At 34.4% G+C, this 17,339-nt stretch overlaps 2 protein-coding genes across 4 annotated transcripts in view; one reads left to right on the top strand and one right to left on the bottom strand.

The window, feature by feature from the left end:
- LOC149781454 (retinal rod rhodopsin-sensitive cGMP 3',5'-cyclic phosphodiesterase subunit delta-like) overlaps nucleotides 1–11,126 on the bottom strand; it is a 28,059-nt gene extending 16,933 nt beyond the window's left edge. Inside the window, exons 1-4 of the mRNA XM_089935539.1 lie at nucleotides 10,991–11,126; nucleotides 6,229–6,291; nucleotides 5,330–5,355; nucleotides 2,199–2,324 (exon numbers count right to left, since the gene is read on the bottom strand). Coding sequence (XP_089791665.1) covers nucleotides 2,199–2,324; nucleotides 5,330–5,355; nucleotides 6,229–6,291; nucleotides 10,991–11,031 — 256 coding nt within the window. The 5' untranslated portion in view covers nucleotides 11,032–11,126. The remainder of the gene's footprint in view (nucleotides 1–2,198; nucleotides 2,325–5,329; nucleotides 5,356–6,228; nucleotides 6,292–10,990) is intronic.
- Nucleotides 11,127–11,242: 116 nt separating this feature from the next.
- LOC149781455 (peroxisomal targeting signal 1 receptor-like) overlaps nucleotides 11,243–17,339 on the top strand; it is a 77,049-nt gene continuing 70,952 nt past the window's right edge. For 2 of the 3 annotated variants that reach the window (XM_089935540.1, XM_089935542.1), the window contains exons 1-2: nucleotides 11,323–11,391; nucleotides 12,321–12,433. The gene's annotated coding sequence lies outside the window, so the exon portion shown is untranslated. Of the gene's footprint in view, nucleotides 11,392–12,320; nucleotides 12,434–17,339 lie in introns of all 3 variants that reach the window. The other variant, XM_089935541.1, reaches the window with a different exon arrangement.

Raw genomic sequence — 17,339 nt, forward strand, 5'->3', positions numbered from 1 at the left:
TCTTTGAGCCACATTGATTTTGACTTTTGTACCAAAAATCAACAGGATTCTTCCACGAGTTCAAACCCGATACAAACTTTGATCAAAGCATGTGGCCTAGAACAAAACTTATCATTCAAAAACCATTTCTACTTTCAGTTACAGAGAACTATGGACTTCTAAATGTATAAGCTTCTTTCTGACCTTCTACAAGGCATCCACAAATTTTTAGTGAAAGCTATGGTCAAGAACTAGATTTTTGCAGCGACTATTTTTCTCCTTCCAATCATAATGACTATGACTTTTGACCCTTATATCAATAGGCTTCTTCCTTTGCCAAAGTGCAAGTTATTAACAATATTTGGTCCAGATATATCTCATACAGAACTAAAGTTTTTCAGAGGAAACCTTGCGAGTCATAAATATACAGGCTTCTTTTTAACTGAATGTCCAAGTCATCCACAAATTTTTGGTGAAGGTATGTGGTTAATAACTTTTATTTATGTGCAGAAACCATTTTCCTTTTATTCAACATGACTTTGATCTCGAAACTGATAGGCTTCCTCCTTTCTCCAAGTGCAAGTCATCCACAAAAAAGTGTGGTAACTGTAGATGGTGGAGACAAAACTGGAAGCAACATATGCATCTCCAGGTCATGACCAAAATATTTATCAAGTTTCATGGCAATCCTTGTAAAACTGCAAGACCAGGTGACCCACTTAGACAGTACTAAAAGGGCAACAGCTCAAGTTACGTTGATGTAACTGTTTCATACAATGCTACATAACAAACTGGTGATAACTCTATAACAAAAATTGCAGTAGCAAAGTGATTTGTTGATGTGCTCATATTCAGTTTCATAGAACTACAGGACCAGTTTTACTAGGAAGTGCTAGATGGAGGGATGGTAAAACATGAGGATTACTGTATACCCATCTCTGCATAGTGGTGGTATGATTACAGGCACCCCCTGATCAAGTAACTGAATAATAATAAAATAGCAATGCAAGAATTAAGTAAGATGCAATCTGGAAAAATGAACCATGGCAAAAAGAAGTGGGAAGTTAAAATCTGTTTATAATGTTATCTGAATGAACAATGATATCAATAAAGATAAGCAACATATGCAATGAGTTAAAACTGCAGGTATAATTTAAGTTTCACTTTACCACGCAACCCGTGAACAATGAAGTCTAGTATTACCATTAATGACCTTTTTATGTTGGAGAACAATCTGAAGATATCTCACATGTGGTGGTCATTTTGGGCACTAAATAGGCATCATTTCCACTTAGGGTCCACAACATATAGAAAGAAGTGTTTTCGTGAAATTCCATGTTGATACGGAGAAGAAAAATAATATTTTTAAGACTGCTGCCATGGTAGATATGATGGATATCTGAGTGGTACCATTTTAATTTAAGACCCATTGCATTTTAAGCTTTTCATTGACAACTACCATATCACTATGGTCATCCACTGAGCAAAAGCAGCTGAAACAAGATTTTTACAATGGCCACCATAGCAGCCATGACTAAGTTCTGATTGGAATCATTTTCATTTCAGACACCTATATATAATAATAAATCTTTTAATGAAAACCATAGGTCAAAATGAATGACAAGAATTTCAAGCAATGAGAAGTTATGTTATTTCTTCTCTTGAATGGATGGTCATACTGACACTGGGTTTTCATTTGAAAATGGTGCAAATCAGACCTCCAACATGGCCACTGCCTTTTTTCCTGAACTAATGGTGTAACAACATGGATCTTTTACTTTAAGACTTTTTATGATGTAAGTTTGTTGTAAATAAAAACAATGCTGAGCTGAGAGCCAGTATAGCTTACAAAATTGGACATCTGAACAGCATAAGTTTCACTTGGGTCCAACTTGACCCTGGGATAATTTTGTGTGTAAAGTTTCATGACAATCCTCAAAGTAGCTTAATAGGAGCAAAAATAATAAATCTGCAAAGAGCCTGATGGATGACAGACAGCCGATAAGCTATTCTGGTCTGTGACTACAAGAGATAATGACAAGTTTAAACGTATATGGCCAAAGTATCTACGCATAGTAAAACTTTGGAAACTAAAGTACCCTTACATAACATTAAGACTCGTTTGAAAAGAATTCCCTCTTGCAAGCACCATAAAAACTCTGAAACACAATTGTGACCCACAACACTATTAAAGCTCCTCTCGAAACAGATGTTCTAACCTTCTAAAACTTTTCCCTTGAAAAGCACGTTCTGCTCTAATCGAAATTTTTCCATTGCTTCCTTGGAAGAGAAATTAATCTCCCTGGAGACAGCTTTACACTTCAAGATCTTTTTGGGGACTCGAGCTGAAAGAGAAAAGATTTATGGATGGAAACAATCTGCTTAGTAGATAACTCAGATAAATCCAATAGTGCACAGAATACTGATGACAATCTGTTTCTGTTGGCTTTGTTGTTTATTTGTAGTCTTCTATCATGTATGTTCATAACATTATAAGTATATACAATCAGTCATGTGCAATGGATGGGTGACAACAGTTTGGTACAAATTGAAAATAATGTGTATTTACTAAAACATAATGTTATATTTTATAAAAGACAGTACAAAAACACTGATTTGCATCAAACTGGTGTCACCCATTCATTTTTTAAATACATTTGTATTCATATTATCTACTTCATTAATATTTTAGGTCGAGCTAAAAATCGTTATTTCATTATTTTATAACAATATAGTATAATAAGAACTCAAATTCATGCAAAATTATGTTCTGTGCAAGTAAAAATTATCAAATTAGAAAGACCCTGCCTTGTGTCCATGTGGCAAACATTTTCAGTGGAATACAGCGAAATGTCAAGCTGTATTCAAGATTGCCCTAGTTTTGTTCATAATTTTTTTCTATAATTCTCCATAAAGTCAGAAGGTATATAAAATGACTGAAACCAAAATAACATTTAAAAACATATTTAGTTGTGCTTTTTTTGTCCAAATGCTAAGTACCATACTGGTCCAGATCTGCACCTCCTGCAACTGTACATGTAAGTGGTGTTGATGTAGATTCTGCCTCCTGGTTAGATCAGTTTCCCAATTCTTTTCCTAGCTATTTTTTGTTTCTGGGCCCAAATTTAATTTTTCTCTTATTGGCAATGTTTCTTCTTCTTTTAAACTAGTCACTGTTATTGCCAATACTTTTATCATGTTATGGGAATAAGAAGAAACAACAATACTTTTGTATTAGCTTCAGTTGTAATCTGTATTTTTTAAACTGAAACTAAAAAAACTAGATCAGTAAAATGTGGAGCTGAATTGTTTTCCTTTTTTTTATAATTTAGTGTCATTTGTCAAAGTTTTGCCTCAGTGTGTCCTTTGGAAAGTTATTTAGCTCCAGTTTCCTTGTCATGACATAGCCAACTATTAGTTAAAATGGTTAAAATCACCCCCACCCAACGCCGAAAAAAAACAGACATCCAAACGAGGGTTATTACACAGATCTTGGTCATCTAGTTATTACAAGCATTTTACCAAGTGCACTTTGTGAGACTGTACAATAGTGAAAATGTTGCTTTTAGTACCTGATGGTAATATATCTGTTGTTACAAGCATTTTAACAACTGCACTGGACTGTACAATAGTGAAAATGTAGCTTTTAGTACCTGATGGTAATATATCTGTTGTTACAAGCATTTTAACAACTGCATTGGACTGTACAATAGTGAAAATGTAGCTTTTAGTACCTGATGGTAATATATCTGTTGTTACAAGCATTTTAACAACTGCATTGGACAGTACAATAGTAAAAATGTAGCTTTTAGTACCTGATGGTAATATATCTGTTGTTACAAGCATTTTAACAATTGCACTGGACTGCACAATAGTGAAAATGTAGCTTTTAGTACCTGATGGTAATATATCTGTTGTTACAAGCATATGCATAGGATACAGTGCCTTTGTCATTACATGCCAGTGCTGCCACTGTACAACAAATATAAATATTTAAATTTTCATTTTAGGTTATTTATCACACATATATTTCCTAAAACAATCTGATAAGGGGCTATTCAGAGATACTGTTCTGATAGCAAAGCCACCCACTCCTTTAAAAATTGAAATTCTGACCTGTCACAAATGCCAAAAGAAGACAAAATCCTGGAGAAATCACTGCATTTTTATTCTGAAGTATGTGTCAAATTTGATAGAAATAATCCAAATATATTATGAACATTTTTAACTGGATTGAAAATCTCTAAAATTCCACTCACCTAGTCAGTTAAGTGTTCAAGGTTTTACTTGCCTAGAATAAACCTTTACTCAACCAGCTATGATAGAACTACATCTGGTAGAAAGTATGAAATTTGAATGAAAGGAGTTGGAAATATTCTTGACAGAATACATTTTTCATTAAAGAGAAAACTCCTGTCGGACTGGAAACTGGATAAGAATGGCATATAAATAGGTGCAATGTAGATGTCTGTCTGTAATCTGCATACCGGAACTGCAACCAGTAAAACACATAAAATGGCACCACCTACCATTGACAGATGGCCGAGTGGTCTAAAGCGCTCTCCATTACAGATCACTGCTATCTCACCTCCGTCTGTGTGGGTTCGAGTCTCGGATTCGGACATTGTGGGTATGTGAGAAAGCTTGCCAGTAGCTTCTCGAGGGTCGGCGATTTTTTCCTGGGTTCTATCTCCACCATTAATACTGGCCGCCATGTATAGCCTATCGTGTGCTGAAAAATGGCATTAAACCCTACAACAACAACAACCACTGACAGACCTTCTAAAGATGATAGGACCATCAAGTTAATATGTGTACTGATAATGTATTGTATTGCAGGCTGTGTATTGTGAATATTATTGATATGTGGCACAGGTGTACAATTCAACCATAGTGCCCAAATTATTTCCATATAATTCTGTAGCTGAGTGTTGGGTGATTTCAAATGACAAAAAGACACAATAATCCACATGTGTTGGCTACTCATTATTTGATGAAGTAGTCAGTGTCCATACTATTAGCCAATCTTGGTCAACAGTTATAGTGACAAGACTTGTGAATGCCTGTCTTTTTGTCAACACACCAATGTTTCTTTCCTCTTTGACTTCACACACCTACAATTTTGGTGCAAATGCAGTAATTTATCAGGCATCCAGAAAAATCTGTGTTGCAACCAGGCTTTTAAAGCTGGTTGCCTAGGGACAACCACATATTTTCAAAACATTGTCATTAAGAAAGTTAAGTTAAACGTAGTGTTGATTTTTAACAAAGTTTCTTCCAAAGGTTCTTGAATAACTCTGAGAAGACTCATCTTAGTTTCCTTTCACACTGAATCATCTATTAGTATTACCTTCATGCTCTAAATCTGGGACGGCTCTGAAAATAAAAATAAAAAATAATTTATATGATGAAAGTCATGAAAATATAATAAAAAGTCTCTGTCAAAATTAAGGTAAATTGTACAAGCTATAGATCCCAACTAATATTTCTTCATCAAAGGTAAGTTATATATGAAAAAGTTTCAGTAGAACTCTGAACAAAACTACTAAGATACAACAAATCTGAAATGTATTGGAACACTTGGACATGAATAGTTTGGATACAATGTTTTAATCATCTGTATAATTTTATACCAAATCACTAGGCATGTACTTAGACACAATTAAAACACCAGGATTCAAAATAAAAGCCTGTGCTAAACACTTTACAGATAATTGTAATACCCTTTGCCAATTGGGTGGAAATTGATGGCAAGAAAAGGCACTTGATAGGTTCTCCTGATGTGTCAGAAATTGAAAATCCTGTCTCTCAGCAAGGGTAGATGATTGCTCTAGCTTCTTTTTATTGCATTTAAATACCCCCATGCTTTTCAAATATGTGGGATTATGTGATCCTGCCAATCCTGAACATGTCCAAATCTTAACCATCTGAGACGGCAACTTCAAATGTAAAAATGCCCATCAAGAACATGAACGAGAAGACAGCAACTTAAATGTCAAAATTGGGGGCCATCTGAGATAAAAGGACTGGTATAGCTTTAAAATTTTATTCCATCCTCTGTGTGTAATTTAGAGGTGTGGGGATACTTATTCATATGTGTATAATGGGAATGAAAAGAAATGTTGCGAGAATGCTACTTCACTATAAATATTTAGTTGTGTCTAAATAAAACTCCATCAAATTGCATTGCACTACAGTATAAAGGCTTCTTCACACAAAGACTGTCGCCTTTTGCTATAACATACTTACAAATCATCGCTTGATTGCCACAAAATTTTTCCATTGTCGGCATCTCTAAGGTTCATCCAGTTTCTAATGCAAGTTAAGGAAAATCCAAATGTAGAGGACTTCTTAATCATTTAAAGTAACAAAGTTTTAAAAAAACATGTCATAAATGTGAGCTGAAATTAATAATCACAATATTTAAATCATAATATTTTTTGGGACTATTCAAATAGAAAATTGGTATTCAAATATTTGTTGACCTAATGAGTTTAGGAGCAATTTTTATAACAAATAAACAAAGCTCAATGTAAACCATGAAATTATGAATTAACTTACTTAGGAACATCTTTAAACCTGCTGAATCATCTGAAAGCATCCTTTATGAAACTAATAAGACTAATTGTAAACTTTGCAATGCTGAATTAGTTTACACCAATGTTTCCATATCAGCTTCATGTCACTGAGCTCTGCATTGGCCATTTGATATAACTTTGGAACAGAAACATTTAAACTGTAGGTGTGGATGAGTTTGCTGTTAAAATAAAGACTGCCATTCCATTTTTGCAATGCATTTACTAGTAGTACAAAGTCACAGTTATCACCATGTATATTTTAATTCATGCACAGATTGTTCTACTTTAGCTTTCCTTTGCCTTTTTGAAAATGGCAAACTGTTTGTTGGGAATCCCTCTTTACCCATAAAATAGAAGGACATTTCACACCTGCTGTAAGTACATTTCACATACAAGAACAAGATGATAAAATGAAATAACTGTTGGAAATCACTCTTTACCCATGAAATCAAATGGTTTACTCCCACACATGACTGAAGCAGAGTTCCCTGGTATATCACCCTGGTAAATGTTACATTATATTGTTTATAGAAGCTACATTGCCATTTCAAACCTACTGTAACGTATATCTTATATACAAGATGAGGTTAAAACTTGTGTATGGGATTCAGCTAAAACAGTCATCAAACACATCGGAATATGAGTTTTATTAACTTTTTAATTTCCCAAAGACCCACCTCCTGAAAATAAAATTGTTGGTGCCCAAGGAAACTTCTCCCTAAGCTCAAGAAGTCATTAAAAATACAAATTTAGACATTGAAAATTCTGAAAAATGTATCTTTTTTTAAATCAGGCATTTTCAAAGAAAATGGTTAGAATACTTTGATTAGCAGAGCTCTGATAATGGCTTGACCATATTTTTTCAAAATTTACTGTTCCTCAAATACACTAAATGCTTTTGCTGAATATGGTAAAGTATGGAAAAGTAATTTTTTTTAGTGTATTATCTTGTTATTAACAAGACAACAAAACAATCCTCAAAACAAGATTTGATGTGGGGGGGGTTTCTTTAAATTTTATTATTTTGTGGTTTAAGTGTTGCTGATTATTCATAAAGTGAGTATGTAACACTAACGAAAATTACAACTCCATATGGCTCTTTGGCAAGGGCTGTCAGCCATTGGATAAAATAAGAAAACAATCCCTAACAAAACCAAATGAATAAAGTTCCCAGAAATAAAAACAACGTGAGAAGAAGTTAAAATGCAACGCAAAAAACTAGATGTGTATTAGTTGGGTAGAAAATATTTCATGCTACTGGATGATGCATGGCTACAAGATAATTATACCTACAGGATAATTAGCATTATTAACTAATCTTAAAGGTCTTTATCACCTTTTAACACTCTTTGCCTATCACGCAGATCATTTTTTTTACTGGGATTGGACCATAACTGGATGGGATTGGTGGTGAAGTGGTGGGCAAAGGTGCTCTGTATGTTATTTATACAGTCATCCTAGTCCTACCATCCACTCCACTACCCATAATGGTACAAATCCCTGTCATTTTCCCTGAATAACACCTGCATGACCCAAATTTATTCCTTCTACTCTATGTCAAACACTTACAGGCTCTTCAAAATATATGTAAAGATAGAAAAAATCTAAAGATGTGTGATGTCTAATACTGTTACATATGAATGATCACAATATTTAAAAAGATCTGAAAAACATTTTAGTGCAGCTATCACAAACACAAGCTTTTTAAATGTATTCACACTAAAGAAACAACAGCACAATAGAACTTTTTGGTACATCAATATATAATGCTGGAACTTCCAAAAATAACACCCAGGTAGTTTTGGATGTATTGATTTAGGAAATGAGTTGCACCCTTTATTCAGACAGGAAAGTTTGGTATTCATTTCAACTCTACTTTACTTTTTATCGAAAGGATAGAAACAAAAACTTTTGCCACAAATGATTCTTGAAATAAGTTTTACAACTGACTAAAGTACACAAGGAAATTTTCTTTTGATGAGGCATAAAAGATAATATTTGCATTTCTGGTTTCATGCTTTAACAAAAGTTAGGTCGGCTGGTCTGAAAAAGATGTTATTTCCCCTCATTGTTACCACTGGGATTGGAACATAATTTATGGGATTGGTAGTGACCTGGAGTGCAGAGTGGTTCTGTATTTTATTTCTACTGCCCTGACAGTCCTACTCTCCAGTTCACACCAATCCCTTCCGTAATGGTACAAATACCTGTCATTATCCCACACTTGATTTAATATTTACCAGACATGAACAAAAGTTGCAGGATCCAAATTTATTCCATATAAAAAAAATCAGTATTACTCAACAATACTATTTCATATGATTGAGGCACTCTCTTATAATCACTATTATCACACACATAATTTGCATTTGTTTCAAATAATTTGCAGTCAAGTTTAAAAAGACTACAATTAGTAATCAACAAGCAAAGGAAAGACATAACTGAATCATGCTTTCTAGTCTATGTTAATTAGGCTCTTAAATATTTTGCAAGACAGAAAATATCTTAAAATAAGTATGATGCATAATACTGTTACCTATGAATAATCACATTATTAAAAATAAGTCTGGAAAACTTTATAGTGTAGGCAGCCAAAATGGATTGATTGGGAACCTGAATCAAAGCAATCTTTCTGTCAGTACTGAATTGTGACAGTTGTATTAAGTTACTCAAACCAAGGTAAACACTGCATATTACTTGAACTACAATTTTTCTAAGAATGAGGGAACAATATATTTTTCCAAGAATTATGGAACAACTGGAATTTCCTTCCTGGTTTATACTAAGCCACCAATTCATTCTTTTGTTCATGTTGAGGAGATGGTACACTTTAAAATTAATTATATGGAAGCAATTGTAATAAAATTGAAAATGTACCACTATAAAGTGATTATGATTTGGGTAAACAATAAAAATACTATAAAAAGCCACCCACCCACCCCAAAATCCCTGATGGGATGACATGAAAAATAGGTTAACTTTTGAAACTCCCATCACCACCATCAAAAAGAACTTAGCAAAACAGAAAAATAATTACAATAGATACCATTTTTGTTTTATTTACATGGTGATAACCAGTATGTGGGAGATTATGCTTAGTAGCAAATATATCTGGTGCCTTTTTGGGGTATAATCTGTGCTGAAACACCACTTCTCTTCTACCTTCATTGGTGAAAGTTGGGAAAAACCACAACATTAAAAAGTAGGTCAGGGATCAAAGACCATGTTAGAAGTTGGGATGGTGTGTGGGTGTGTGGAGTCCCCCTGACAATAAAGATGGAGTAATTTTTACATTATATTTTTGCATGAAAATTGTAATTGAACAATCCAAAATTCAGATTCTTTTAATGTGATGCATACATCCACCCAATCATGAACACATACATTCCTTATTGAAAATTTTGAAGAAAAAAAGTGTTTCCTTTATCTCAACACAATTATTTTTCCATTATTATTCTGCAAATGTGAAAATTTAGGAGCTGAACATAAAATTCAAATGGAAGTGTTTGATACATTATATATATCAGGATTTACTTCACACACACACAAATTGACTGTAATATACAAACATGACAAGTTATATAAAACAGTTGGTAAGTTGCTTAAATTGAGTCTCTTTCAGTTAAAAAATAACCACAACTTCTTATTCTAAAAGGCAGATATTAAACAATTTCAATTTCATTCACTTAGTTGATAAATAATATTCTCTCAGTCTTGAATCTGTTGGCATGCACCACTTTTATATGCTGGCCGCCTTCAAAGTCATTCTCCTGTTCCCACCATGAAAATTGGTCAGTGTATATACATCTGATAAAGCTGCTGAAATTTTCCTCCATGCAGGACGATCAGAGCCATGTCGAGAGGTAACGTGGAAAAATGATTTGGCATTCCTTAAAGTATGATATTAGGTCAAACTTATGATAGGGATACACAGTCGAATGCCTGAGCTAAATATCGGTACCAAATTTATTAAGCTGCGCAAAGCGTATCTAGAACTAATCAGTGTTTATTCTAAAATAGGTCGCGCGAGCAAGGAGAAAAGTGTCCTCCCTTGTCGTTATTATATAGTACATGTACAACTGGTCAATTGTAAGCAACGACACGAGCCAATGTGGTTATCCTTACTATAAATATAAACGTTCATGACAAAAATATACATAGAGTTTTCAAGACTAAACAACAGCTTCTCAAACTAATTTAATTAACTTTTCATCAGGCTACTCAAATTATTCATCTTATGAACTTTAATTACGAGATTTAAGTACTGGATATGTGTGCAATAAACGGGATCTATTGCAGCTACGTCATGGACAATACTCAGTATTCCCGTTAGATTAAACATCCGCATTTATTTTCATGACAAATCAACACATGCCAACAAATGATTATAGCAATGACCGAATCAAAACAAAATGCAATATACAGAAGGATACAATTTAAACCCTTTCATAATGTCTTCTGCTCTAGTTGGCATTTTGCAACACTGATGTGTCTCTTGGTCACCAATGGCAGGATCCAGTGTCAACAATCCAATATGTCTGACTTCCGATTTTATTGAGTATTAATCCGCGGCACATTATTGTAAAATGTTCTAAAAATAAACTTAATAATATCTTATCGATAAAAAGATTATATTCCTCATATATTAGAAGACGAATTCATTGCATGGTTTGCAAGCACTAAATGTTTGATAGAAGGACTATTTATTGATCTTCTTTCGGCTTAACATATATCGAATGCATTTCCTGCAGGCTGTTCTTCGGTTCAACTTTATTCAGTATGGATGAAAGTTCATAAATTCGGATGCCTTGATAAATTGAATCATATATATAAAGTATTTTAAGTTTTCGTTCGGTTGAGCTTAATATTATTAGTTAGTGCGTATTTAATTTTTCCTTAATAGTGAAGAAAAGCGTTCTAAAGTATTTGGGAATACCTTTTCGTACTTTGCTCGACCATTGCCCCCAGAAATAAAAGTGCACATTGGAATAGTCGGATCAGAGCTGCAACTTGGAAGCGTCTCAAGATAACACTGATAGGCCTAATTATAATTGTTTAATTGTTGAGTGGTTTATCAGCACGTATCTGTTCTTTTTATATAGACATTACATTTAATAATGTTTTATTTGTTATATTTTGAGACATGAACATTGTTTACCCCGCATTTAAAGTTTGACAATAAAAAAGTAACTCCGTGCTTGAGGTAACGAGAATTTTGCGTGTCTTAGATTGTTCCAAGTATTTTTTTTATGTGTCCTAGTAGTATGGAAAGTGTTAATCTCTTCAGGCATTTCAGATAGAGGTTAGGGCAATTTTGCAAAGATTCCCTTTGAAGGTTCTAAAATCTGACGAAAACATTTGGTAGGATTGTGTGCATTTGACCCGGTTAACCATTGAACTGGTTTAATGGCGGTGGAGAGAGTCAAAAGTTATTGTTGGATATTAAATCTTTCTCAGATTATTTGAAGTTTCAGAGCTGATCTCACTTTTTTAGCAGTTGAATTCTAGACTGAAACAGCACTCTTGCAAAAATGTGCCTGTTCTGACAACATTTTGAAAACAAAGTAGGGTTTTTTATTATAATATTTACTAAGCAAGACTAGCTGAAATTGTTTTAGCGAAAATCAGCCCAAATTGCCGTGTCATCATGCTTTTCCATCATCTCATATGTAGTTTTTTTTTAAAGTAACAATTGCTAGACTATCGATTTAGTTGCCATATGATACTACTGTATGATGTTCCAGATTTGCTATTTTATTTCAGAAGAGAGTGAATTGAACTGAACATTGCAGAATCCACACTGGGCTTAAATATTTGGACTAAGTGACTTCTTCCCAAAGCCAGAATAAAGCTAAGTGGTGGGAAAATAGGGAAAAGTAAGTGCAGAGAGGACAGAACGTTGATTTTTAAAACAGTCACTTAGAACTTGCCTTATTATTTATGCTTGAGCCCCCAAAATTAATAAAATTCCAATACTCTCTGAAGTTTATAAAAATAAGCTTTTGAAAATGTTGCTTTATTTCTTGTATGACTATTTTTTGGCCAAAGACAGTAACCTTAAAAATAGGGTACTGTTGATATATAGGTACATGTCCTTGCTTCCTACTTTTACAGGATGAAATATAAACTAAATTTGTTTTCTTTTACTTGCAGTCAGCATATAAACCCTCCAAAGAGTATTAATTTTCTCATGATTGGGCTACAAGTGCATACATAATCCTTAAATTGACACAAAGTTGCTTTAAGAAAAGCATGAATAATACAGAAAGTCAATATTATACTTGCAATATAAAGGTTTTCAGTGGATAAGAAGGGTATGGGTGGGATGTTGACTTAGAACATAGCAAAGTCATATTTTATTTCTCCATGCATCATTTGGAAAACGAGAACTATAGGGGCACCTTTTTAGCATGAATCATCCCCTAGTATGCACCCAGTAATAATTCTGATGGTATTCAGGTTTCTTATAACACCATCCAGTCTCCAGTTAAGTTACTGTTTTGAACTCAGTTCTTTGGAGTAGGAGTGAGCTGTTGTACTACCATATGTATCAGCATCTCCACAGATAATACATATATACATCCTCACTGAATTAGAACCATTCTTTATTCCTCGGTCCTACCAAACAGTTTGGATTGGGTTTCATGGCACCTACCCCCAAGGTAAGTGCTAAGTGTGCTAACGTAATACATATACATTAGTTGTACAGTCTTGGTAAAGATTATGTGTTTAGCTCATATGCACACTGAATAATGCTATTACACTTGGAATATTAATTTATTTTTATACTTGGCTTAGGTTAAAATATTCCATTTTCTTTTCTGTCAGAATCTTGAAACTTGGTGAGAGGATGCATCTTGATTAGCACTACCTCCGTTTCAGTACAGTAGTGGGGTGATTATGTCCCTTATTTTGTGCTTAACTGGCTTGGGTTGAATATTGTTTATTTCTTTCACAGTTCATGCAGAAAGTTTTAAACTAGGTCATAGTTTATATATCTGTTTATACCACATTCATATAGGGGGTGCTCACCAATTAATATGTACTTTAGAGAGAGTGACATACGGAAGGTGAAGTAGTTCGCATTTAAAACATGCACAGTTGAGAGAATGTAGGCATACCTATATGCTACAGTAATGTAATGTGGATGATATTTCTTTGGATATTGTACTTTTGAAAATTCTACATGATTTAAGCACACTGCTAACTAAAATGACTGCTCCCTTGTGTTAAAAAATCAGCCTGAATTAGTCTAAAGTACACTATACATAGCAGCTATTAAAATAGGGAAAATGAATTTTGCCAGACTAGACAATACCAGCTTCTGAAAGTGCAATGAATGAATTACCAAATATATAAAATGTAAAAAAAGTTATTAGCTCTTTTTTATACAATTTACCTCGTAAGTTCAGGAAGTGAAAATGACCAAGTAGAGCTAGCACTTTTTTGAAAGGTGCACATTTGAAGTAAGGCCAAGCTGTATACTCTATAACCCATAGTACACCCATCAATCATACATCAAAATAAAGGGAATTAAAGGTCCTTTGAATTATACCTAAGATATACAAGGTCTTTTTTTAAATAGCCAGTATAACCAGTGAGGAAAGCCGGGGAAATTCTTTTTCTTTAAAATCCTAACCCTATGGAAAATACGAAACTGCAGAGCGCCACCATAACAAAAGAAGGGCACTGTGACCTACATTTTACATTTTGATGCTTTAGTTGAAGATTCTGTGTTTTGCTCATGGCCAAATAGTTTGTTTTTGGTATCCTGTATACAAACTGTTTTCTTTGTATCATGCTGAGTGGATGCATTGATAAGTATTATCCCCTCACAGAAATATGTCAGGGGTCAAGCTAGACTTGAAATTTAGGGACTTCTCAATTTGGACAGAACAGGGAGAAGTGGAGCCTGAGTAGAGACTAATGGGAGCAAAGCAAGACACACAATTATATTTATATATATATATATATATCTGTATGTGTGTGTGCATTGTTTTCATTCTCTTTTTTGAATTATGCCATCTATTTGCCAGTATGCATATTTGCATTTAACATTGGTTTTAAGCAATACTATATTTTCAAATAGAAAATTTACTGAGTTCTGTTTATATTATAAACACATTTGGTGCATGTTTAAAAACTCATTCATATTCAGTGTATTTTGGCAATATGACATAAAAAAGAACAAAAGAAGCTATACATTGTGATGAATTTTAATTGAGTAACTAGAATACAGTATTGTTATTTAATATGAGTATAAAACTTTACCATAACTGTTCATAGATAACACAGTAAAGAATTAAAGTCAATAAATGAGTGAACTAAATCCTTTTTTCAACTGAATCAACACAGTCAACATGCAAGTGCATCTATTTTTAGAAAGAGCGGTTTATTTAATGAAACCACTTACTTTATAGCTTCGTTACAAAAGTCCATTGATAGGATTGCAAATGTAAGATTTTATTATTTGTCTACATACTTGGTGTAACATTATGCATTGGTTAAATGGTATTTGCTTTGCTGTTTTTTCTTTTTCTTCGTATTTTCACAAAAATTAATAAACTCAGAATACAGCTTTGACCTCACAGCATTTCTCGAATTCCACAACATAACATTATTCTGTATATTTATGACCTACTTAATTGAATTTATTGAGAAAAATATACAATTCATAGAAAGCAAAGCCTAGGTATTATGTTATTTAAGATTATTCTTTGAGATTTCAACTTTCACTTTGACTGTCCCGGAAACCCAAACACATCAAAACTCATAGATTCCATTAATGTTTTCAACCTCAAACAGTCAGTTAACCAACCTACCCATAAACATGGTCACATTTTAGACTGGATTTTTCATAGACCTGATGATAACATTCTGCGGTCCTCCCTGGTATCCCATGACCTTGCATCAGATCACCTCTACATTATATGCCATCTTGATGTATCAGTCCCTAGCCATCCACCTTTATCTTCTACTAAGAGAAACCTCCGTATGATAAATAGAACCAAACTAATGCATGACATCCAATCAAACCTAACAACTTGCTTACCTCCTACAGCAGAACAACTCGATAACTGCCTGCGTTCATTGCTTGACAAACATGCCCCAGCTGCCAAGTGCAGAGTATCAATTCAGAAGTGTTCTCCATGGTATAGCAGTGTTAGGGACCAGCTTCGCACTGCTAAAAGAGACTGCCGTAAAGCTGAGAGGCTTTGGCTTTTCAGCAGACTCACTATTCATAAGCAAATCTATGAAGCCACTAAGAAGAGTGTCACAGATATAGTCCATGCAGCGAAATCAGCCCACTACACTACTAAGATCATGGAAAGTTCCAGCTGCAATGAGCTCTTCAAGATTACTAACAAGCTAATGTCAAGGAACAAATCTACACCACTTCCAACTACCTTCTCTCCAGTCGACCTTCCAGACATGTTTGCAGATTTCTTCAGTGACAAAGTACAAACCATTAGAGATAAGCTTGACACCACAATTTCAATTGACTCGTCGTCACCATACAGTTGGGATACAGAATTTGAGTGGCAACCATTAGCAGCATTTGAACCTGTCTCTATGGATTTCTTACATACAATCCTGATGAAGAGTGCACCAAAGTCATGTGAACTTGATCCAATTCCAACATCACTGCTTCTTGAGTGCTTAGATCCAGTATTGCCTTCACTAACTGATGTTATTAATACCTCTCTCATCCAGGGAATTCCCATCATTTTTTAAGACTGCCATTGTAAAGCCTCTGCTGAAGAAACCAACACTAGACCATAATGATTTAAAGAACTACCGCCCAGTTTCTAATCTCCCATTCATCTAAAAAAATCTTAGAAAAGGTTGTTCTATCCCAGCTTGTATCTCATCTGAATTCAAACAGTCTTTTTAGCCATGTACAGTATGCATATCGCCTTTGCCACTGTACTGAAACTACTCTTCTAAAAGTAGTTAATGACATTCTCTCTGCATTGGTTTACAAAAAGATTACAATCCTCACCCTCCTTGATTTGTCTGCAGCATTTGACACAATAGACAATTATATATTGCTTCACCATCTCCAGCATGTATTTGGCATTCATGATATAGCCTTACTGTGGTTCAAGTCCTACTTGGTCAAAAGGACACAAATTGTATCTGCAAATGGAATACACTCCAGCCCAGTTGATCTATGTTGTGGTGTTCCACATTCTTGGACCTGTTCTCTTCATTCTGTACACTCAGCTGCTCTCCAGTGTCATAGATCATCATCCAGTGTCTCACCAGTTGTACGCTGATGACACCCAAATATACAAATCTAGCCACCCAACTGAAGTTGATGCTACCATCCAAGGTGTAGAGAGGTGCATTTCTGATGTGAAATCATAGATGACATGTAACAAGCTGCAGGTGAATGATGATAAAACTGAGGCCATTCTGGTCAAAACACAAAGACTTTCTCATTCACATCCTTTACCTCAAACAATAAATATCAGCAACACCAACATTAAATTCACACAATCAGTATGAAACCTAGGTGTTAGTCTGGACAGTACTCTCACATTGCACCAACATGTCATGAACATATGTAAGGCTGCCTATCTTGAGCTGAGATGCAAATATCTTTCAGTTGATGCCACTAAAAGACTTGTGTGTTCATTAGTAATTTCAAGACTGGACTATTGTAACACAATTCTATCTGGTTCATCTCAATATCTGCTCCAGAAACTTCAAAAAGTTCAAAACACAGCTGCTCGGATGATACTGAGAGTACCACGATCAGAGCACACCTCCCCGCTG

This window comes from Sinohyriopsis cumingii, chromosome 15, assembly GCF_028554795.1.
Source record: "Sinohyriopsis cumingii isolate HCF-2022 chromosome 15, ASM2855479v2, whole genome shotgun sequence".
NCBI classification, from domain to species: domain Eukaryota; kingdom Metazoa; phylum Mollusca; class Bivalvia; order Unionida; family Unionidae; genus Sinohyriopsis; species Sinohyriopsis cumingii.